This window comes from Anser anser, assembly GCF_964211835.1.
Source record: "Anser anser genome assembly, contig: HAP1_SCAFFOLD_51, whole genome shotgun sequence".
Taxonomy (NCBI): Eukaryota; Metazoa; Chordata; class Aves; order Anseriformes; family Anatidae; genus Anser; species Anser anser.
Genome location: NW_028154169.1, coordinates 1,102,734 through 1,121,735, shown reverse-complemented (window position 1 = coordinate 1,121,735; position 19,002 = coordinate 1,102,734). Strand labels below are relative to the sequence as shown.

At 50.0% G+C, this 19,002-nt stretch overlaps 1 protein-coding gene across 1 annotated transcript; it reads left to right on the top strand.

Moving 5' to 3' along the window:
* The first annotated feature begins 8,986 nt into the window (after window positions 1-8,986).
* LOC310890441 (olfactory receptor 14A16-like) lies at window positions 8,987-10,119 on the top strand. The gene has a single exon (XM_083852799.1). The coding sequence runs from the start codon at window positions 9,066-9,068 to the stop codon at window positions 9,999-10,001; it is 936 nt and encodes a 311-aa protein (XP_083708925.1). The 5' UTR covers window positions 8,987-9,065; the 3' UTR covers window positions 10,002-10,119.
* The last annotated feature ends 8,883 nt before the right edge of the window (window positions 10,120-19,002 follow it).

Sequence of the window (19,002 nt, the reverse complement as noted above, 5' to 3'; positions counted from 1 at the left end):
TAATGCTTCTGCTTGACAGTGCCTGAGGGTGTCCCTGTGAAGAGTGGACTTTGCTATGGGCAACGGAAGAGTCAGTCCTGCACTACAGCTAGAGGTAAAGAAGAACATGGGGTAATCTCCGATTCAATCACCTGATAATAAAGAGCTTTTCCATAGTGTTGCTCACACTTCACCCAACAGCAGAGCAGGACTGTGGGGATTAATTTCTGTAATATTTGTCTTCTGCCTATCACTCTCCTGAGGAATTTTTAAAGGCATAAATCCTGGGCATTTCTGGTGCATTCCAAGTGAAACCTTGATGATTCTCAGAGGCAAAGGGATGGTCCTTTTAACGCTGAATGCCCTTTAGAGTGCACAGCCAATCTGTCCATCAATATGGGTCTCAGCTGCCCTGTGCTGGTGTCAATTTGAGCTGCAGGTCAATTGCACTAAGAGGTTTACCCGAAAAGAATCAGGACACCGCTGGGAGCAGAAGAATCTGGTCTCAAAGTGCACATCTCCAGACCGCTCGCCCTGTCCCCGTACCCCACTTCCATCCAAGCACACTGAGGGCTCACTCCATGTGTATGTGAAACCCCCATCCCCAGCCAGCCTGGAAACAAGAACAGCAGCAGCACGGCCAGCTGGAGAAGCCAGCAGGAATGGCAGCGTGCTGCTGCCAGGGGAGGCAAGGCCAGGGAGGGACAGACGGACACTCAGCAGACCCTCCTCTGCTGCTGCTCTGCCTGCAGAGGAGGCAGCTCCTGCTGGGGACACCGGGGGCTTGAGGGCAGAGGCTCTGCTGGTGGGAGAAGAGGGAAGGCACCTGCCCTGCAGGGGATGGCAGGGAGGTGCTGAGCCCTCCCTCGCACAGCATTTGTGGCAGCAGCTCCCTCCCACCGCTTGTCCGTGTCCCTGCTGCCTGCCCATGTCCCTGCTGGGAGCTGGTTCTCTGTCCCCACCTCTCCTCCCTGTCCATACTCACAGACCCCATCCCACAAGCTGTGTACTCAGACTCACTGAGAGTCCCCTCCACTGCAAGAGTCTGAAAGCACAGAATCCAAAAAAAGCCTTCCTCTTCAGGTAAACCAAGCCTCAGTCTTCCTCTGGAAATGCCATTTTATAAATGCCATTCTCTAACGTATCTTATACACTTTGCTGGAGAAACAGAGAGACACATCCTGACAGATGCTATCAGCCATCGGATGAGACATCTGTAAAAGACCCCATTGGCAATCCCATTTGCACTGCCCTGCTGTCAGAGACTCACGGTGTCAACAGTCTGCGGATCTGTCCTGCCACACACTGCCCTCTCTTGTTGCACTCCTCACTGCCTCCAAGTCCTCTCTCCTTCTCTCCTCTCCCCATGCCACCTGCGGTCAGAGCCCCCAGCCCTGATGTGCTGTGCAGAGGAGCTGCTCCTGGGCAGAGCTGTCTCTCTGCAGTGCTGCCCATTTGCCAGGAGCTCCCCTTGGGCCCTGAAGCCTGGCCCAGCTCAGCAGCACAGCACCCGACCATGGCATCACTTGCTCTGTGCCACTGGGCTCCCTTGAGGTGTCCCCAAGGCCTCAGGGCTGACAGCTCCTGAAGGCACCAGGGTTTCTCCTGGGTGTGGTGTTTGAAGCAGACTGAATTCGTCACCAACTAATCCTCGCTTAATGTGGGAGAGACTGATTTTAGAAGTGTGATTTGTGCTATTAAAATTTGGTAATCAAACATGAGAAGAAATGATGCCCACCCTTAACCCCTATTGTGTTCCCACTGTCTGGCAGGACACCTCAGCCATGACTGCTTGGGATCATTTCACCCCACTGAATACCCTTCTCCATTTCTTTTAGGAACTGAGAAAGAAACATCTTGCTCATTGGTGTCCTAACAAAATGGGAAGGGGGGGGGGGGGGGGGGGGGGTGGACCAAGGATGCTCTAAAATGGTTTCCATGAAGGGAATGGGACACTAAGACACCATTCTCTGAGTTTCCCCAGCTGTCCATCTGGAAGGTCCTCTACCCATAGACAAATCCCTTCCTTCCCTTTCACATGACCAGCACGGTGACTGGGATGTGGAACACCCTCATCATTGTGATGGTGGCTGCAAACAAACACCTGCAGATGCCCGTGGGCTTCTTCCTTGGGGATTTGTCCCGCTTGCACACCTTGTACAGCTCCACCACACTGCGCCAGATGCTGGCCAGCTTCCTGACTGGGGAAAACACCCCCTTTGCTCACAGAGGTGGGAGCACTATCAGCTGCACCTTCTGCATGACCGGAGTGCTTCTTGCTGGGGGCCATATCCTACGGTCAGTCCTGGGCTGTATGCCATCCCTGTTCTCTGCAAGGCTCGAGAAGTGGAAGGTCTGACTCCAGAAGGCGGCTGTACCTGAATCAGAGGAATTTCTCTCACGTATAGTAATTATTTCTTCTCCTCCCAGCTACAGTGCTGTGGCCCCAGTGTCATGAACCTCTTCTGTGGTTTTGCCCCGTTGCTGGAGCTCTCCTGCAGTGGCACAGTGATACTCATGGTCTTTGCTTTCATAATCTACATTTTGGATCCAATCTTCCTCTTCCTTCTCATGCAGTATTCATGTGTATGTGTCCTGTGTTGTTGCCCAAGGCCTTACCCACCTGCTCTTCTGTCCTCATGAGCGTCACTTTTCTGTGACACCATCATCACTCTCCCTGTGAAGTGCATAACAGCGCATAACAGAAGCTACTAATACAATCATCGAGTCAAAAAAAGAAATCAGTATCTTATTCCCTTTAGGCTTTTGGTACAGCATTGTGTTTGCAGCAATCATAACATTAGTCTTTCCAGTCAGGAACAGGACATAATCATAAGCATGCTTCAAAGTTTCTCTTGTAGAGAGAAGAACTTTTGGTCTTCCTCCTCAGATATTTTAACCAAGCCCTTTCCCACACCATCATCATCTTCCCAGTCAGTCCTCAGGTTGCTTAAAGGTGGTGTGGAAATGGTGAGAGAGGTGCTGGTGGAGCTGCAGATGTCACCATAAGACCTCTCTCAAAGATCTTGGAAAGGCCAGATAACTGAGAGACGTTCCTCAGGATTTCGAAAAGGCAGATGTGAAAGGCATCTTCTACAAGAAGGGTAAACAGAAGGATGATTAAGCCTAACCAAGGATTAAAATGCCAGCCTTAAACCTAGCCCTCTAACCAAACCAAAACTACAAGCCTCAAAACCTATCCTAAACCTTGAGCAGGCACCTTGAGCAGAACACCAATCCCTCCCTTGAAGCCCTTGCCATTCCCTTAACCCCAGAGGGTGACCTCTAATTCCTAAACATTAACCTCATTATCCACTCCCCAAAGACCTCCACCATGCACACAGCACATCTGATCTTCAACCCCACTCCTACCCCTAACTTCAGCTGTTTGTCCCCTTGGAGCAGGCCAGGGATTGTGAGGTCCTGGAGCAGTCACATGGCATTGGAAGAGGCACGTGAGGTGACAGGTATGTGATCTGATCAAAGGCCACATGGACGAGCTGGCTGGGAATGCTGTGATAAGGTCAGGTGTGCCTCAGGATCTGCTGGGCAAGCAGGAGGCACATGGCTGTGAAGGAGGCTGGGAGGCCACTTCTGTCTCTGGAGCTGATGGAGCAGCAGGAGGAATGTGGCACAGAGAGGGACCGTAAAGGGCAGAAGCATGCACATGACATTGAAGATGATGGCGAGACAACTTCTGTTCTGGTCAGGTGACAGACCACAGGAAGGCTGATGGGATGGGAGTCATGCTTGAGGTAAATATTGTGAGACCATAGAATCATAGAATGGCTCATGTAGGAAAGGACCTTAAAGGTCATCTAGTTCCAACCCCCCGGCCATAAGCAGGGATGCCCCCCATGAGATCAGGTTGCCCAGGGCCTCATCTAACCTGCTCTTGATCAACTCCAGGGATGGGGAATCTCTAAGGTCTCTTGGCAACATGTTCCGGTGCCTCACCTCCCTTTAAGTGAAGAATTTTCTCCTAACCTCTAATCTAAATCTCACCTCTTTTAGCTTAAAACCATTCTCCCTTGTCCTGTCATTATCTGACTGAACAAAGAGTCACTCTCTATCTTTTTTAGAAGCCCCCTTTAAGTACTGAAAGGCCACAAAGAGGTTACCCAGGGGCTTTCTCTTCTCCAGGCTGAACAGTCCCATCTCTCTCAGCCTTTCTTCATAGTGGACGCGCTCCAGCCCCTTGATCATCTTCTTGGCCTTCCTCTGGACCCGTTTTAACAGATCCACATCCTTCTTGTGCTGGGGGCTCCAGACCTGGACACAGGACTCCAAGCGGGGCCTCACAAAGGCAGAGCAGAGGAGGACAGTCACCTGCCTCCACCTGCTGGCCACTCCTCTTTTGATGCAACCCAGGATGCAGTTGGCCTTCTGGCCTACAAGCTCGCAGTGCTGGTTCATGTTGAGATTTTTGTCCAGCAGAACCCCCAAGTCCTTCTCTGCAGGGCTGCTCTCAATGAGTTCTTCTCCCAGCCGATCCTCCTGTCTGGGATTTCCCCAGCACAAGTGCAGCACCTTGCACTTGGACTTGTTGGACCTCCTTAGGTTCACAGGGGCCCAAATTTCAAACTTGTCCAGGACCCTTTGGATGGCATCCCTTCCTCTGTTGTATCAACTACACCACTCAGCTTGGTGTCATCTGCAGTCTTCCTGAGGGTGCATTTGATCCCACTGTCTATGTCATTGATAAAGATATTAAACAGCACCAGTCCCAGGACAGAGCCCTGAGGTACACCACTCATCACTGGCCTCCACTTGGACATAGAGCCATTGACCACTGCTCTCTGGGTGTGACCTTCAAGCCAACTCCTTATCCTCTCAATGGTCCACCTATCAAAAGGATATCTCTCCAATTTGGAGACCAGGATGTCATGTGGAGCCATGTCAAAGTCTTACAGAAGTTCAAGTGGATGACATCGTTCAGTCTTCCCTTGTTGTCTGATGTGGTCACTTCATTGTAGAAAGCCATCAGATTGGTCAGGCACAATTTACCCTTTGGTGAAGCCATGCTGGCTGTCTCTAATCACCTCTTTGTCTTGCATGTGCCTTGACATTGATCCCAGGAGGATCTTTTCCATGATCTTGACAGGCACGGAGGTGAGGCTCACAGGTCTGTAGCTCCCCAGGTCCTCCTTTCTACCCTTTATAAAAATGGGAGTGACGTTTTCCTTTTTCCAGTCACTAGGGACTACACACCATAGCCAGGGCTCTTCAAATATGATGGAGAGAGGCTTGGCAACTACATCAGCCAGTTCCCTCAGGACCCTGGGATGCATGTCTTTGTGCCCCATAGACTTGTACACGTTTAGTTTCATCAGGAGGTCTCAAACCTGCTTTTTACTTACAGCTGGTGGGACTTTCCCCCCAGCCTCCATCTATGGGTTCAGGGAAATGAAAGACTTGGGAAGGCAAAAAACTTGCTGAGTACTTCATCCTTCTCCATATCTGTCATTACCAGTTCACCCTTCTCATCCATCAGAGGGGTACGCTGTCCTTGGCCTTTCTTTTCTGAGCAATGTATCTATAGAATCCCTTCCTGTTATTCTTTGCATCCCTTGCCAAGCTCAGTTCCATCCCTACATTGCTTTCCTTCTCCCATCCCTGCACTTCCAAAACTGAAACACGTGTGAGGGCCTGGGAAATGTAACCCTGGATCTACAGAAGCCATTTGGGAAACAAAACTTGTAGGTAGGAAGCGCGATTTTGTGGAGGTGCAGAGCTGATGGGCACATTGTGCAGGATGTTCCTAAAGACCTTTGGGTCCTTTTCATTCCTGACTAAATGCCACTTCCTTCTCAGGAATGGAGTAGCCAACAGAGGTGAGACAGATACACTGAGATGTTAAATGTCATCAGAAGGCTGATCCCAATAAGATACGGGGAGGTCAGAAGTAGCCTGGACAAGAGAGATGTGAGGTTTTGGGGTGGGAAGAGAAGCATGGCTAGCAGAAATTTATGATTCTGTAGAGGTAAGAGGGGTCATTTAATGTAGATGCTACAGTAACACTGATTTAAAACAGTCATGTATTGCCCTTACCTTATTTGAACCAGTAATTTTAATCCTTACACCTAAATGCTACTCCACCACTCTGAGAGGACTCCACTACTCTAATGCTTGAACACAAAGTATCCCTTGAAGCATAACTCAGGCCATAGCCCCTTTCCCTTACCTTTACTCTCCTGCTTACCCTAATCCCTTCCCTAAACACTAACATTAAAATGAACTATTTAGCTCTAGAGAAGTTCTTGGCAGACCTAAAAATACCCTAAACCACAGAGCTTGCCCATATCCTTATGACAGACCTGATACCCACAGAAGAACACCAAAGCTTCCCATTAAACCTATGTTTATCCTCTAACCTAGAATGGTGAGTCCTAGTCCCTAAAGGACTAGAGAGAGGTCAGCCTTACCTCAGGATGTCCTGACCCAGCAGGACACCAGTGACTGTGGAAGTGACAGTGAGGTCACTTCTGTCTCTGCAGTTGATAGGGCAGCAGCAGGAATGTGTCACAGAAAAGAACTGTGAGGTCACTTCTGTCTGTAGCTGGCAGGTTATCCTTGACTTAGACCTGGGATCTGTACTTTCTGGCTGACATCTGCCAGTGGCCCTGCTAGGCCAGCAGAAGGCACCTGGTTGGCATGCTGCCTGTGGGATCCCCTCTGCCGACATACCCAGGAGGACCCAGACAGAAAGAAGGCCCGCATATGGGTTGTCCTGTCCCTTCTGCTTGAGTCCAGGACTGGACGGCAGGAGGCACAAGGCTTGGGTGTGTCTAGCCAAGAACCTGCAAGGCCAGCAGCAGGCCCATGACTTGGAAGATGCTGGTGAGGTGACTTGTGTCTGGTTGGCTGAGAGGCCTCAAGAAGGCTGATGGTTTGGGATGCCTACTTTAGGGGTGGTTTCCACCCTTATGGAGCTTTGTTTTGTTGTAGAAAAGAGCAGGAGAGAAAAAACTGCCACAAAGGCACCCTTGGAAGGGTGGCACTGGCCATGAGGAGGAAGAAATGTCCAGGGGAACATCTGGTCTTGCTGCTAGAGACTGAGGCAAAGAACGCATTAAGTGCCTCTGCCTTTACCTCATCCCTTGTCAACAGGTTTCCCCCCACATCCAGTAAAGGATGATGATTCTCCTTAATCCTCCTTTATTAAAGTATTTATATAAACAGTTTTTATTGTCTTTCAAGTAATGGATGGATAGAGCTCCAGTTGGGCTCTGGCCCTTCTAACTTTGACCTGCACAGCCCCATAACATTTAGGACGCAGCTCCAGACAAACTGACAGCATGCATGACAAGGAAGCACAGAAGAGGTGGAACCTGGCAGCCTTCCATCCTCTACCCTTCTGGGACTCTGAGCTGCAATTCCATACAACTGGTTACTCCTGTATTATCCAAACTTTCCTGCAAGTCCTGATGCTGCTATCTTGTCAGAGATAACACAATCACACAAAAGTTGAATTGTCTGCCTGCAGACATTAACAGCTGACAGTGTCAGTGTGGGGGAACCTTGAGAAACTGCAGGATTTTGCCTACAGAAACCTCTTGACATTTACAAGGAAAAGAGCCTAGTCCTACACCAGAGGAAGAGGAACCCCACACATCAGGACAGACTGGGACCCTGCTGAGTGAGCAGTGCCCAGGAGGAGGAGGGCCTGGGCACCATGAGGGATCTCATATGAGCTACTCAGCTAAGACCCAGTGTGACACCACACGGACAAGGGCCTACAGCCAGCAGGGAAAGAGGTGCAGGTCTGGGAGACGCTAGGATACTCTGGTCTTCAGAGGAGCAAGAACATAGGCAAGGCTGCAAGTCCCAACAAACTGAGATCTGAGTCAGCAAACTGAGATCTTTGGGTCCATGCCTATGACAGTTATCTCTGTCACTGAGGCCTACGAGGAGACAGCTTATTGCTAAAGTACCAAGACCTCCTCACCCCCACCCATGAACTAGGCAGGGGTCGTACTGTTCTCCTGCACTTGGCAATGCACATCGCCATCTCCTACTGCACCAGGAAGAGCCCTGAGCAAGGTGTGAAAGGAAAGGATCTCCCTTCCCAGGGACCAAGGGTCAAGGCTTGGTTCTTGGGCTTGGTGGAACACATCCAGATATTCTACACACCAGTGCCACCTTCACACTGCCTTGGTCTACTTTTCCTCACTGCCTCCAATGTTCTGCTCTAGCGAGCTCCAAGGGAGGCTATTTCAGTGCTGGCCCTCAGGAGGACACTGCAGGAAACTTGCATCACACTTGGACTTCTTGAGAGATTTCTTCAATTGCCCCTCATTGCCTGAGGTTCGTGAGCTCATCACCAAAGCCACCAGAGGGGTGATTACAATGCCTTGGGCTGGGCCTCTGGTGCTGAGCTGGGCCGGGCTCGTGGGACAGAGAGAGCTCCTGGCAAGAGGGCCCTGGTGCAGAGAGACAGCTCTGCCCAGGAGCAGCTCCTCTACAAAGCACAGCAGGGCTGGGGGCTCTGACCACAGCAGACACACAGAGAGGAGAGGAGAGAGGGATTGGAGGCAGTTGAGAGTGGGAGGATGCTGAGGGCTAACTGCAAGAGAAATCTGCACAGCCCTTGACAAGGTAAGTCTCTGGCTGCAGGGCCATGCAGCTGCAGGTCCTGGAAGGGTCTCCTCCTGGGTCTTGTTTCTGGGAGGGCAGTGGGCAATGGAGTAGGCTTTGAGGCTCCTGCTGGATTGCACTGTGAGGTGAGGAAGTCTGACAGAAGCCCCTTGAAGTGCCATAACCCAGGTACCCCTGGTTAGCCAAGAACAGAGTTTCCAAGCCTCCTCCAGACACTGCAGGGAGTGCAGATGAATGCTGGGACACCCCAGCTTGCAGATATCCAGCTCAGTTTTTGGGGCATCCTCCTGGACTGCAGGCTGCTCTCCAGCAGAATGCAGCTGTGTCATGGAATCCTTGTGTTGTCCAGGTGCCCCAAGGAGAAGACGGCTCCATGCTAATGCCATGTTCGTGCTGCTGGATGGCTGTCTGTGGGCAGCTGGAGTGAGGCTTCTGCAGCCCTGTCTAGGAAGGAAGAGCTGAGATCCTGATCAGGCACCTGTCAGCAAATGCCCAACAGCAGCTCTGTGAGCGAGTTCCTCCTGCTGGCATTTGCAGACACGCGGGAGCTGCAGCTCTTGCACTTCGGGCTCTTCCTGGGCATCTACCTGGCTGCCCTCCTGGGCAATGGCATCATCCTCACCGCCGTAGCCTGTGACCACCGTCTCCACACCCCCATGTACTTCTTCCTCCTCAACCTCGCTCTCCTCGACCTGGGCTCCATCTCCACCACTCTGCCCAAAGCCATGGCCAATTCCCCCTGGGACACCAGGGCCATTTCCTATCAAGGGTGTGCTGCCCAAGTCCTCTTTTTAGTCTTCTTGGTTGGAGTGGAGTATTGCCTTCTCACCGTCATGGCCTACGACCGCTACGTTGCCATCTGCAAACCCCTGCACTACGGGAGCCTCCTGAGCAGCAGAGCTTGTGCCAAGATGGCAGCAGCTGCCTGGGGCAGTGGCTTTCTCACTGCTGTCCTGCACACGGCCAATACATTTTCAGTGCCCCTCTGCCAAGGCAATGCTGTGGACCAGTTCTTCTGTGAAATCCCCCACATCCTCAAGCTCTCTTGCTCACATGCCTACCTAAGGGTGGTTTTTCTTCTTATAGTTAGTCTCTGTTTAGCATTTGCGTGTTTTGTTTTCATTGCATTTTCTTATGTGCAGATCTTCAGGGCTGTGCTGAGGATGCCCTCTGAGCAGGGCCAGCACAAAGCTTTTTCCATGTGCCTCCCTCACCTGGCTGTCATCTCTCTGACTGTCAGCACTGCCATGGTTGCCTACCTGAAGCCCCCCTCCATCTCCTCCCTTTCCCTGGACTTGATGGTGTCATTTTTATACTCGGTGTTGCCTCCAACAGTGAACCCCCTCATCTACAGCATGAGAAACAAGGAGCTTAAGGATGCCTTGTGGAAACTCTTTGGACACCTGCTTCTTCAGCATCCATAATGTGCCTTTAACACTAACGTGATACACAGTTTATCTGAAAAGACTCTTAATAAAATAGATTTTAATTCTTCTTCTTCTTCTTCTTCTTCTTCTTCTTCTTCTTCTTCTTCTTCTTCTTCTTCTTCTTCTTCTTCTTCTTCTTCTTCCTTTTCTTCTTCTTCTTCTTCTTCCTCTTCTTCCTCTTCTTCCTCTTCTTCCTCTTCTTCTTCCTTTCCTAAAACCTGTGATTTTGATTTCATTCTATTTGTGGTGTCCTGTATGTTAATCATTTTATTTACTTTCACAAAGTCACCTAATCTACCTACAGAACTAGGCTTCCTGTATTGAAAAAGACAATAAAAAAGCCATCAGAAATTCACTGGTCTCAGCTGCCATCTCTTCCCATCTCCTCTGCAGCTGGGGGAGCAGCCCCAGCACGCAGGAGGGGCTCAGGGCCAAGAGCCCAGCTGCCACATGGAGGAGCAGCCCCAGTGGCCCTCGGGGCTGCCCCTCACTGCCCGCAGGGCTCTGCCTCTCTGCTCCCTTCAGGTCAGGGCTGCTGTTTCCCTGGAGCCATGGCCATGGCCAGCAGCAGGACCTGGTCTTTTCTGTGCTGCTCTCTGCTCATATCCACGCTCTCCCCTTGTGCACTCGTATTTGTGTTAGCTCTCAGATCTCGTGTACCTTGGTGACAGTCCTGTTGTCTCTACAGTGGCATCTCTGCCATGTCTCTGCACACCTCTTCCAAAACTGGTGTCAGGAATACAACCAAGGGGCTGTTGCATGAACAGGTCTTTTACTTTTCTGTACTTCACCATGGATTAGTGTCCCAGGGTGATCAGCAGAGGACAAGGGGCTGGGCTGGGAGCTGTCTTCTTTTTTGCACACATGGCCCAGCAAACAGTAACTTACTTTGGTTTTTCTGCCTGGGAGTGTTCCACTGGTCCTGGGGTTGATGGCAAATGGCATCCTAGAGAGGAATCAGGAGCTGACAGGAGGTGTCAGGGGAACTCTGGGGACAGTGTGAGAGTCAGGCTTTTCAGTGAGTGGTTCCTCATCTAGTGAATGACCGTTGAAAATGTAATCTAAAGAACAAAGTGAATGTGAGGAGCCCATGGGCTAGGAAGGGCTCTTCAGTGCCCAGAGGGATTGTGAGGAAAGAGCACGCAAAGGAAACACAAGAGTCTATTGTGATTCAGGACAACCTTTTTTGAAATCCCACAACCTGCACTTAGTGCAGAACTTGCCTGCCCTTTGTGCATGTAGACACACTCCAGCCAGCCCTTGCATGAGGCTCTGCCATCTGCCTCACCCCAGCCCTCTCCAGCGCCCTCCTTGCTGCTCTCTGATGCACGCCAGGACCTCCCAGTGAGTGCTGGCCAGCACATCTCTTGAGGGCCAGTGCAGCTGCTGCAGGGGCAGGGAGCTCAGCATGGCCCTTGCAGACCCCTGCCCTGGGCGTGCCTCTCCCCTTGCCCTCGGCCCTGGTCTTGTCTCTGCTGGCAGGAGCACTCTTGGCATGTGCTTCCTGGCCTCACCTCACCTCTGCACAGCTGCTGCCCACTCACTGTATCTTGTGGATGAACTGGATTAGGTCTCCTTGATTAGTCTGAGGCACAATGCAATGCCTTTTGCCTTCTACCACTACAGCACAATATGTATGACTCTCCCTTACTCTGTGCATTGACCTGATGGGTCACTTCACATTTTTCACATTCATACCCATAGTTGGAAGGGGACGATTTCCCAAAGTGGGGACAAGCTGATGGGTTCTGTCTCAGCCATTTGACCTGTCCTGTTCTTGAGTCTTGCAGCCTGAATTTGCCACAGATGACCCAGGATGATAAATGGATGTTCAGCTGTCTAGTAGGAACAAAGGAGAGTATCTTGGGTTCCCAATGGCCATTTCAACTTTGGGTCAGTCTCAGGAATTCACTGAAGAAGAGGTGTGTCTTTGAAGGGGTTTGTGTGCTGGGCTGGACTGTAGTTGCAGGGATAAAGAGCACTGCTGGCAGTGGAGTTTCCCTGGGAACTCCATCTATCTCCACCTGAATCCCCCATGGGGCTCTGGTCTCCTTGTAGTGGCTTTACATGGCAAGGTTTTGGTAGCAGCGGGCCATAGGGGTGGCTTCTTTGAGAAGAATCTAGAAGCTGCCCCATGTTATGTAAGGGCCCCACTGCTGACCAGAGCCGAGCCAATAAGTGATGTTTTGTGCCTCTGTGAGAGCATAAAGACAGGGAAAAAAAAATAAACGCTGCACCACACAGCAGCTGGGAGAGTAAGAGGAGTGAGGAACAGCTTTGCAGGCGCCAAGGTCAGTGAAGAAGGAAGGGGAGAGGTGCTCCAGGCACCGGAGTAGAAGTCCCCTGCGGCCTGTGGTAAGGACCATGGTGAAGCAGGCTGTCCCCCTGCAGCCCATGGAGTACCACGGTGGAGCAGGGTTCCACACTGCACCCTAGGGAGAAGACCATGGTGGAGCAGGTGGACCTGCACCGACGTAGGCTGCGGCCTGTGGAAGACCCCTGCTGGAGCAGATTCCGGGCCGGACCTGTTGTCTGTGGAGAGGAGCCCATGCAGGAGCAGGTGACCTGGCAGGAGCTGCTGCCTGTGGGGGACCCAGGTTGGAGCAGTTTGCTCCTGAGGGATGGGCCCCGTGGTACGGACCCATATCTGGAGCAGTTCTTGAAGAGCTGCTGCCTGCGGGAAGCCCACGCTGGATCAGTTCACCAAGGACTGCATCCCATGGGAGGGACCCCACAGCACAGGGAACAAGAGTGACGGAGAAGGAGCGGTGGAGAAGAAGCGCTATAGACTGACCATAACCCCTATTCCCCCCTTCCCCGCGCTGCTCGGGGGGAGGAGGTGGAAGAGGGTGGATGGGGGGGAAGGTGCTCTTGTTTTTTGTTTTTCCTTTGTTTCCCGCTTCTCTAGCTTGTTAGTAATAGGTAATAAATCTTACTGTCTTCCTATGCTGAGTCTGTTTTACCCATCACGATAATTACTGCACAATCTCCCTGTCCTTATCTCAACCCTTGAGCCCTTTTCATTGTATTTTCTCCCCGTTCCTCTTTGAGGAGGGGAAGTGAGAGAGCGGTTGTGGTGGACCTCTGTCGGCCACCTGAGTAAAACCACCACAATCCTGCAGGTCCTTTCTGACAACTGCAAATCCAGGGAAGTACCTCAAATACAACGGGGTCTCTGGTGGTTGTCCCTGATTGCTTATTGTCAGACAGCAAAGCTCTCCCTCAATACCCAGTAATTTCATGAGTACTTAACTAATAGAGCAACTACTCATCACTTCAAAAGATTCAATCCCTTCCATAAAATGTCAGACAGTGTAGTTTCTACCATGAAGAAATGTGAATTTTCAGGATGTAAATTCAGTGCAGGAGAAGAAATACTGGTGTTCACCTGTACTTGAGTTTTCATTGCTTTGTCTATCGTGATGTGCTTCCTCATCTTCCAGGTACATCCACGAGTTTTGATTAAACAGAAAATGCTGAATCTCCCTTTTCCAGCTGCCTGTCTGGACCTACGCACTTCCCATGGTTCTCCTGGTTTGCCCTCCCCTTATTCTTTGATCATTCAGATGTCTCTCACCCAACCCAGTTGCTGCTTTGAGCTTTGAGTTAGAAGCAGCCCATCTTGCCCGTCTGTCAGTAGTCTGCCTAATTGTTTCCTTAGCAAGAACCTCATAATTTCTCATGGAATTCATATGGTATGGATCAATACTTACATTATTATTTTTAATTTCTTATGTACCAGTATAAAATACTTCTTGAACAGTTATCTTTTTGGGAAGGTAAACCTCACAGGAGGCATACAAGATGAGGAACTTGCTTTTTTTTTTTTTTAATTTTTATTTTTATTTTAAATTCCTGCATGTTTTCCTGTTGTTTGTTTGGAAACAGGAAAAACTTTTCTGCACTTGTGTGCAGCCAGGTCTCTAAGGAAAGCAGGGGGGAGCTGGTGCAAAGGAGCTGTAACATCCAGCTGCAGACTTGAGCGAAGTCTGATGTAAGGAAAGTAGAAGCAAGTGCCAAGTGGTCAATGAGAGAAATTTCAGGGCTGGGGTGGTGAGGAGCAAGGTTGTCCATGCAGTGTCAGACGTCAAGAGTCTGCTTTTCCTCCTTATGCAGGTCCCCTGGATCAATATCAATTAAAGAATAGTACTTCAAACTGAAATTCAACTAAATGCATCCTTTAATATGAGAAAAGATTTTTATTAGGTGCTTTTTGCAATCTTCCTCCTTAATTATAACTTCAAAGCTCTCCAATTAGCTGTACAAGTCTTGAAGACTTGAACAAAACTATAGAGGAGATGTAAGGAGTTTCTTCATTTTAATGAGTTCCATGGTGTATTTTGGTGCTGAAGCTATGAAGCTGAGGTCCTGAGAGGAGAATGATGCAATTGCTTAAGCAAGTAAAGTCAGAAGGAAAAGCTGAAGTGACTTGGAGTATTAATAGGCCCCACTGAGGGCTGTTAATAAGACAGATTCCCCAGGGACTTGTTAGAGCAGGTAATTGGAAGCCATGATTACAGACAGGCAAAGGCACTGTGCTGAGAAAAGTTTTGGTTTGTTTTGATGAAGCAGAAGGGCCAAGGCCTACCACCAGTTACTGCAGGGGAGATCTTGTACCTCATGTCTGGCTCAGGCCTTTTCCTGAGGATCTGTGGGATGTGGTGGGCAGTGTGATGCTATGAGAAAAACAGTGGTATGACACCTCCCTGCCTCTGCACAGGATTACAAGGAAGCAAAGAGGCCCCATTGCAATAACTACATCTCGTCTCCTCATAAGCTCTAGCCAAGGTGAAAAATACATCAGGGCTGTTGGGGCCTACCATTCTTGCCAGCAGCCTCTGCCTTCTCCTGTTCAGGCTCTCCTATGCTGTCCCACACTTTGCCCTATTTCCTTGAAGTCTGCAGACTCCCATTTCTTTTCCTTGCTCTCATTGTTACCTTGCTCTCATTCAGGCATTTCCATAATTTCACTGACATCTCATGAACCCTCACCAACTGTTCCTTGAAATAAAAAGCCATGGTCTGATCACAGATACTCTTTGGGTGACCTCTTGCAACACAGATCTACTCTTTGAGGGACATTTCTTCATCCTCGTGGCCAGTGCAAACCTTTCAAGATGCACTTTGTGGCATTTTTTTTCTCTCCTGCTCTTTCCTACAACAAAACAAAGCTCCATAAGGGTGGAAACCGCCCCTAAAGTAGGCCATTTCAACCCATCAGCCTTCTTGAGGCCTGTCACCCAAACAAACAGAAGTCACCTCACCAGCATCTTCCAAGTCATGGGCCTGCTGCTGGCCTTGCAGGTTCTTGGCTAGACACACCCAAGCCTTGTGCCTCCTTCTGACCGGTCATGTACTCAAGCAGAAGGGACATGATAACCCATATGCGGGCCTTCTTTCTGTCTGGGTCCTCCTGGGTATGTTGGCAGAGGGGATCCCACAGTCGGCATGCCAACCAGGTGCTTTCTGCTGACCTACCAGGGCCACTGGTAGGTGTCGGTCAAAAAGTACAGATCCCAGGTCGAAGTCGAGGGTGACCTGTGAGCTACTTCAGGCAGAAGAGACCTCACAGTCCTTTTCTGTGACACATTCCTGCTGCTGCCCTATCAACTGCAGAGACAGAAGTGACCTCACAGTCACAAAATCATCTAGGTTGGAAGAGACCTCCAAAATCACCTAGTCCAACCTCTGACCTAACATTAACAAGTCCTCCACTAAACCATATCACTAAGCTTTACAAGTAAATGTCTTTTAAAGACCTCCAGGAATGGTGACTCAACCACTTCCCTGGGCAGCCTATTCCAATGCTTAACAACCCTTTCAGTAAAGAAGTTCTTCCTAATATCCAACCTAAACCTCCCCTGGTGCAACTTTAGCCCGTTCCCCCTCATCTTGTCACTAGGCACACGGGAGAATAGACCAACCCCCACCTCGCTACAGCCTCCTTTAAGGTATCTGTAGAGAGTGATAAGGTCGCCCCTGAGCCTCCTCTTTTCCAGACTGAACAATCCCAGCTCCCTCAGCCACTCCTCGTAAGACTTGTTCTCCAGACCCCTCACCAGCTTCGTTGCCCTTCTCTGGACTCTCTTGAGTACCTCCATGTCCTTCTTGTAGTGAGGGGCCCAAAACTGAACACAGTACTCAAGGTGCGGCCTCACCAGAGCCGAGCACAAGGGGACAATCACTTCCCTAGCCCTGCTGGCCACACTGCTTCTTATACAAGCCAGGATGCTGTTGGCCTTCTTGGACACCTGAGCACACTGTTGGCTCATACTATCAACCAAAACTCCCAGGTCCTTCTCTGCCAGGCAGCTTTCTAACCACTCATCTCCCATCCTGTAGCGCTGCTTGGGGTTGTTGTGCCCCAAGTGCAGGACCCAGCACTTGGCCTTGTTGAACTTTGTACAGTTGGCCTCAGCCCATCGGTCCAGTAAACTTGCCTGTAAGATGCAGCAAAAGCTGTGCAGGGTTGGGTTTTACACCTGGGCAGGAGTTAGAGGTGCCATTTGGTTCACTGTTTTGGTTTGACCTCTGAATTTTGTCTGGTTATTGGAACTTGAGTATTGGAACTACAGATTTGCTTTTGCTATAGTTGCCTTACTATGCATTTATTGCTGTTATATGTCTTTGACTTACTACTCATATGTAATGTGGGTGGGGGATCGTCTAAGGGAACCATCCTGAAAAATTCACCTTTAGGGTGTATCTTGAAACATCGGAAATAGACTGCCGGACCCCTGGGTGGGGTCGTGACAAGGGAAAATATGAGTAAATACTGTAATCAATGGTGGCCACTGTATAAATTGGATGATGAGAAAAATGGCCTATGAAGGGTGCTTTGAGTTATAATACTCTGTTAGAATTAGTGTTGTTTTTAAGGAGGGAAGAAAAATGGGATGAAGTACTGTATGTTGATATGTTCTTTACATTAAGACAGCATCCAGGATGGCAAAAGAAGTGTGGAATCAGTTTGGCCCCGACTAAACCTTTGGTGCTGGCATTAGAAAAGGACAGACTGGAGAAAGATAAAATAGGAAGTGTTAAAAAGGTGTTGTTCGGAATGTAGTAGTATTGGACAGAGATGTTTGAATTTGAATGAGAAGGAAAGAGGATGTAGAAAGGTTAGTAGTTCCAGGGTTGAGACAGAGACCTCAGAATCATTGGTGTGAGCCCTCTAGGGCAGAGGGATTGGAGGAACGGCTGTTATGGGAACAACGCCAGTGACAGGGAGAACTTGCAGCTGGCAGGGAACTGTGTCGCAAGCCCCGTTGCGGCAGGCAGTTGGGAATGATGGAATGATGGGCAGTTGGGAATGATGGAATGACTCGATATGAAGGGGGGATGGGGTTGTAGCTGGGCTTGCACTGGTGGGGCAGCACTCTAGCAGTGATGAGGACCGGGAGGCCTTCCACCCCCTAGGGTGAAATCGGTGTGTTCAGCTTGCTCCTTGAAGTGCCTGTACACCAATGTATGTAGCATGGGGAATAAGCAGGAGTTAGAAATCTGTGTTCAGTCAGGAGATTATGATCTGATGTCAGTTACAGAGAGATGGTGGGACAGCTCACATGATTGGAATGTGGTTGTGGATTGGTATGTCCTGCTCAGGAAAGACAGGCCATAAAGGTGAGGTGGCAGAGACGATCTTTCCGTGAGAGAGAAACTACATTGTATTGAGTAGTGTCCAGGGGCGGATGAGGAGCTAGTTGAGAGTCTGTGGGTGAGAATTAAGGGGCAGGCTGGCATGGGGTGTACCGTTGTGGGTGTCTATTACAGGCCACCAGATCAGGATGAGGAAGTTGACAAGGTCTTCTACAGGCACCTGATAGCAGCCTCGTGATCATAGGCCCTGGTTATCATGGGGTATTTCAAATACCCTGACATTTGCTGGAAGGCCTACTCAGCCAGCCATCCGCGGTCCAGGAGGTTCCTTCAGAGTATTGATGATAACTTCCTAATGCAAATGGTGGATGTGCCAACTAGGAGAGGAGCGCTGCTGGATCTTGTCTTACTAACAAGGAGGGGCTGGTTGAAGCAGTGAAGCTTGAGGGCAGCCTTGCTTGCAGTGACCATGAAATGGTGGAGTTCAGGATCTCATGTGGCAGGAAGAGAATACTGAGCAGAATTGCAACCCTGGACTTCAGTAGGGCCGACTTTGGCCTTTTCAAGCGTTTGCTAGGAGAAATCCCATGGGACAAGGTACTTGAAGGAAAAGGAGCCCAAAATAATTGGTTAGCATTCAAGAACTGCTTCTTCCGAACTCAAGATCAGAGCATCCCAACAGGTAGAAAGTACAGAAGGAGAGCCAGGAGACCTGCATGCTTAAACAGGGAACTGCTGGGCAAACTCAAGTGGAAGAGGAGAATCTACAGATCATGGAAGGAGGGGCTGGCCACTTGGGAGGAATATAAGGCTATTGTCAGAGGATGTAGGGAGGCAACTAGGAAAGCTAAGGCCTCCTTAGGATTAAACCTTGCAAGACGGGTCAAGGACAACAGAAAGGGCTTCTTCAAATACATTCCAGGTAAAACTAACACTAGAGGCAATGTAGGCCCACCAATGAATGAGGTATGTGCCCTGGTGACAGAAGATAAAGAGAAGGCGGAGTTACTGAATGCCTTCTTTGTCTCTGTCTATAATGCTGGAGCTGTCCTGAGGAGCCCTGGACCCCTGAGGCACCAGAGGAAGTCAGAATAAAGGAGAAGTTTGCCTTGGTTGATGAGGACTGGCTTAAGGACCAATTAAGCAAGCTGGACATCCGTAAGTCCATGATGGCATGCATGGGTCCTGATGGCATGTACCCATGGGTGCTGAGGGAGCTGGTGGAAGTCATTGCTAGGCCACTCTCCAGTTTCTTTGGAAAGTCGTGGGCATCAGGAGAGGTGCCTGAGGACTGGAGGAAAGCAAATGTCACTCCAGTCTTCAAAAAGGGAAAGAAGGAGGACCTGGGTAACTATAGACTGGTCAGCCTCACCTCCATCCCTGGTAAGGTGATGGAACA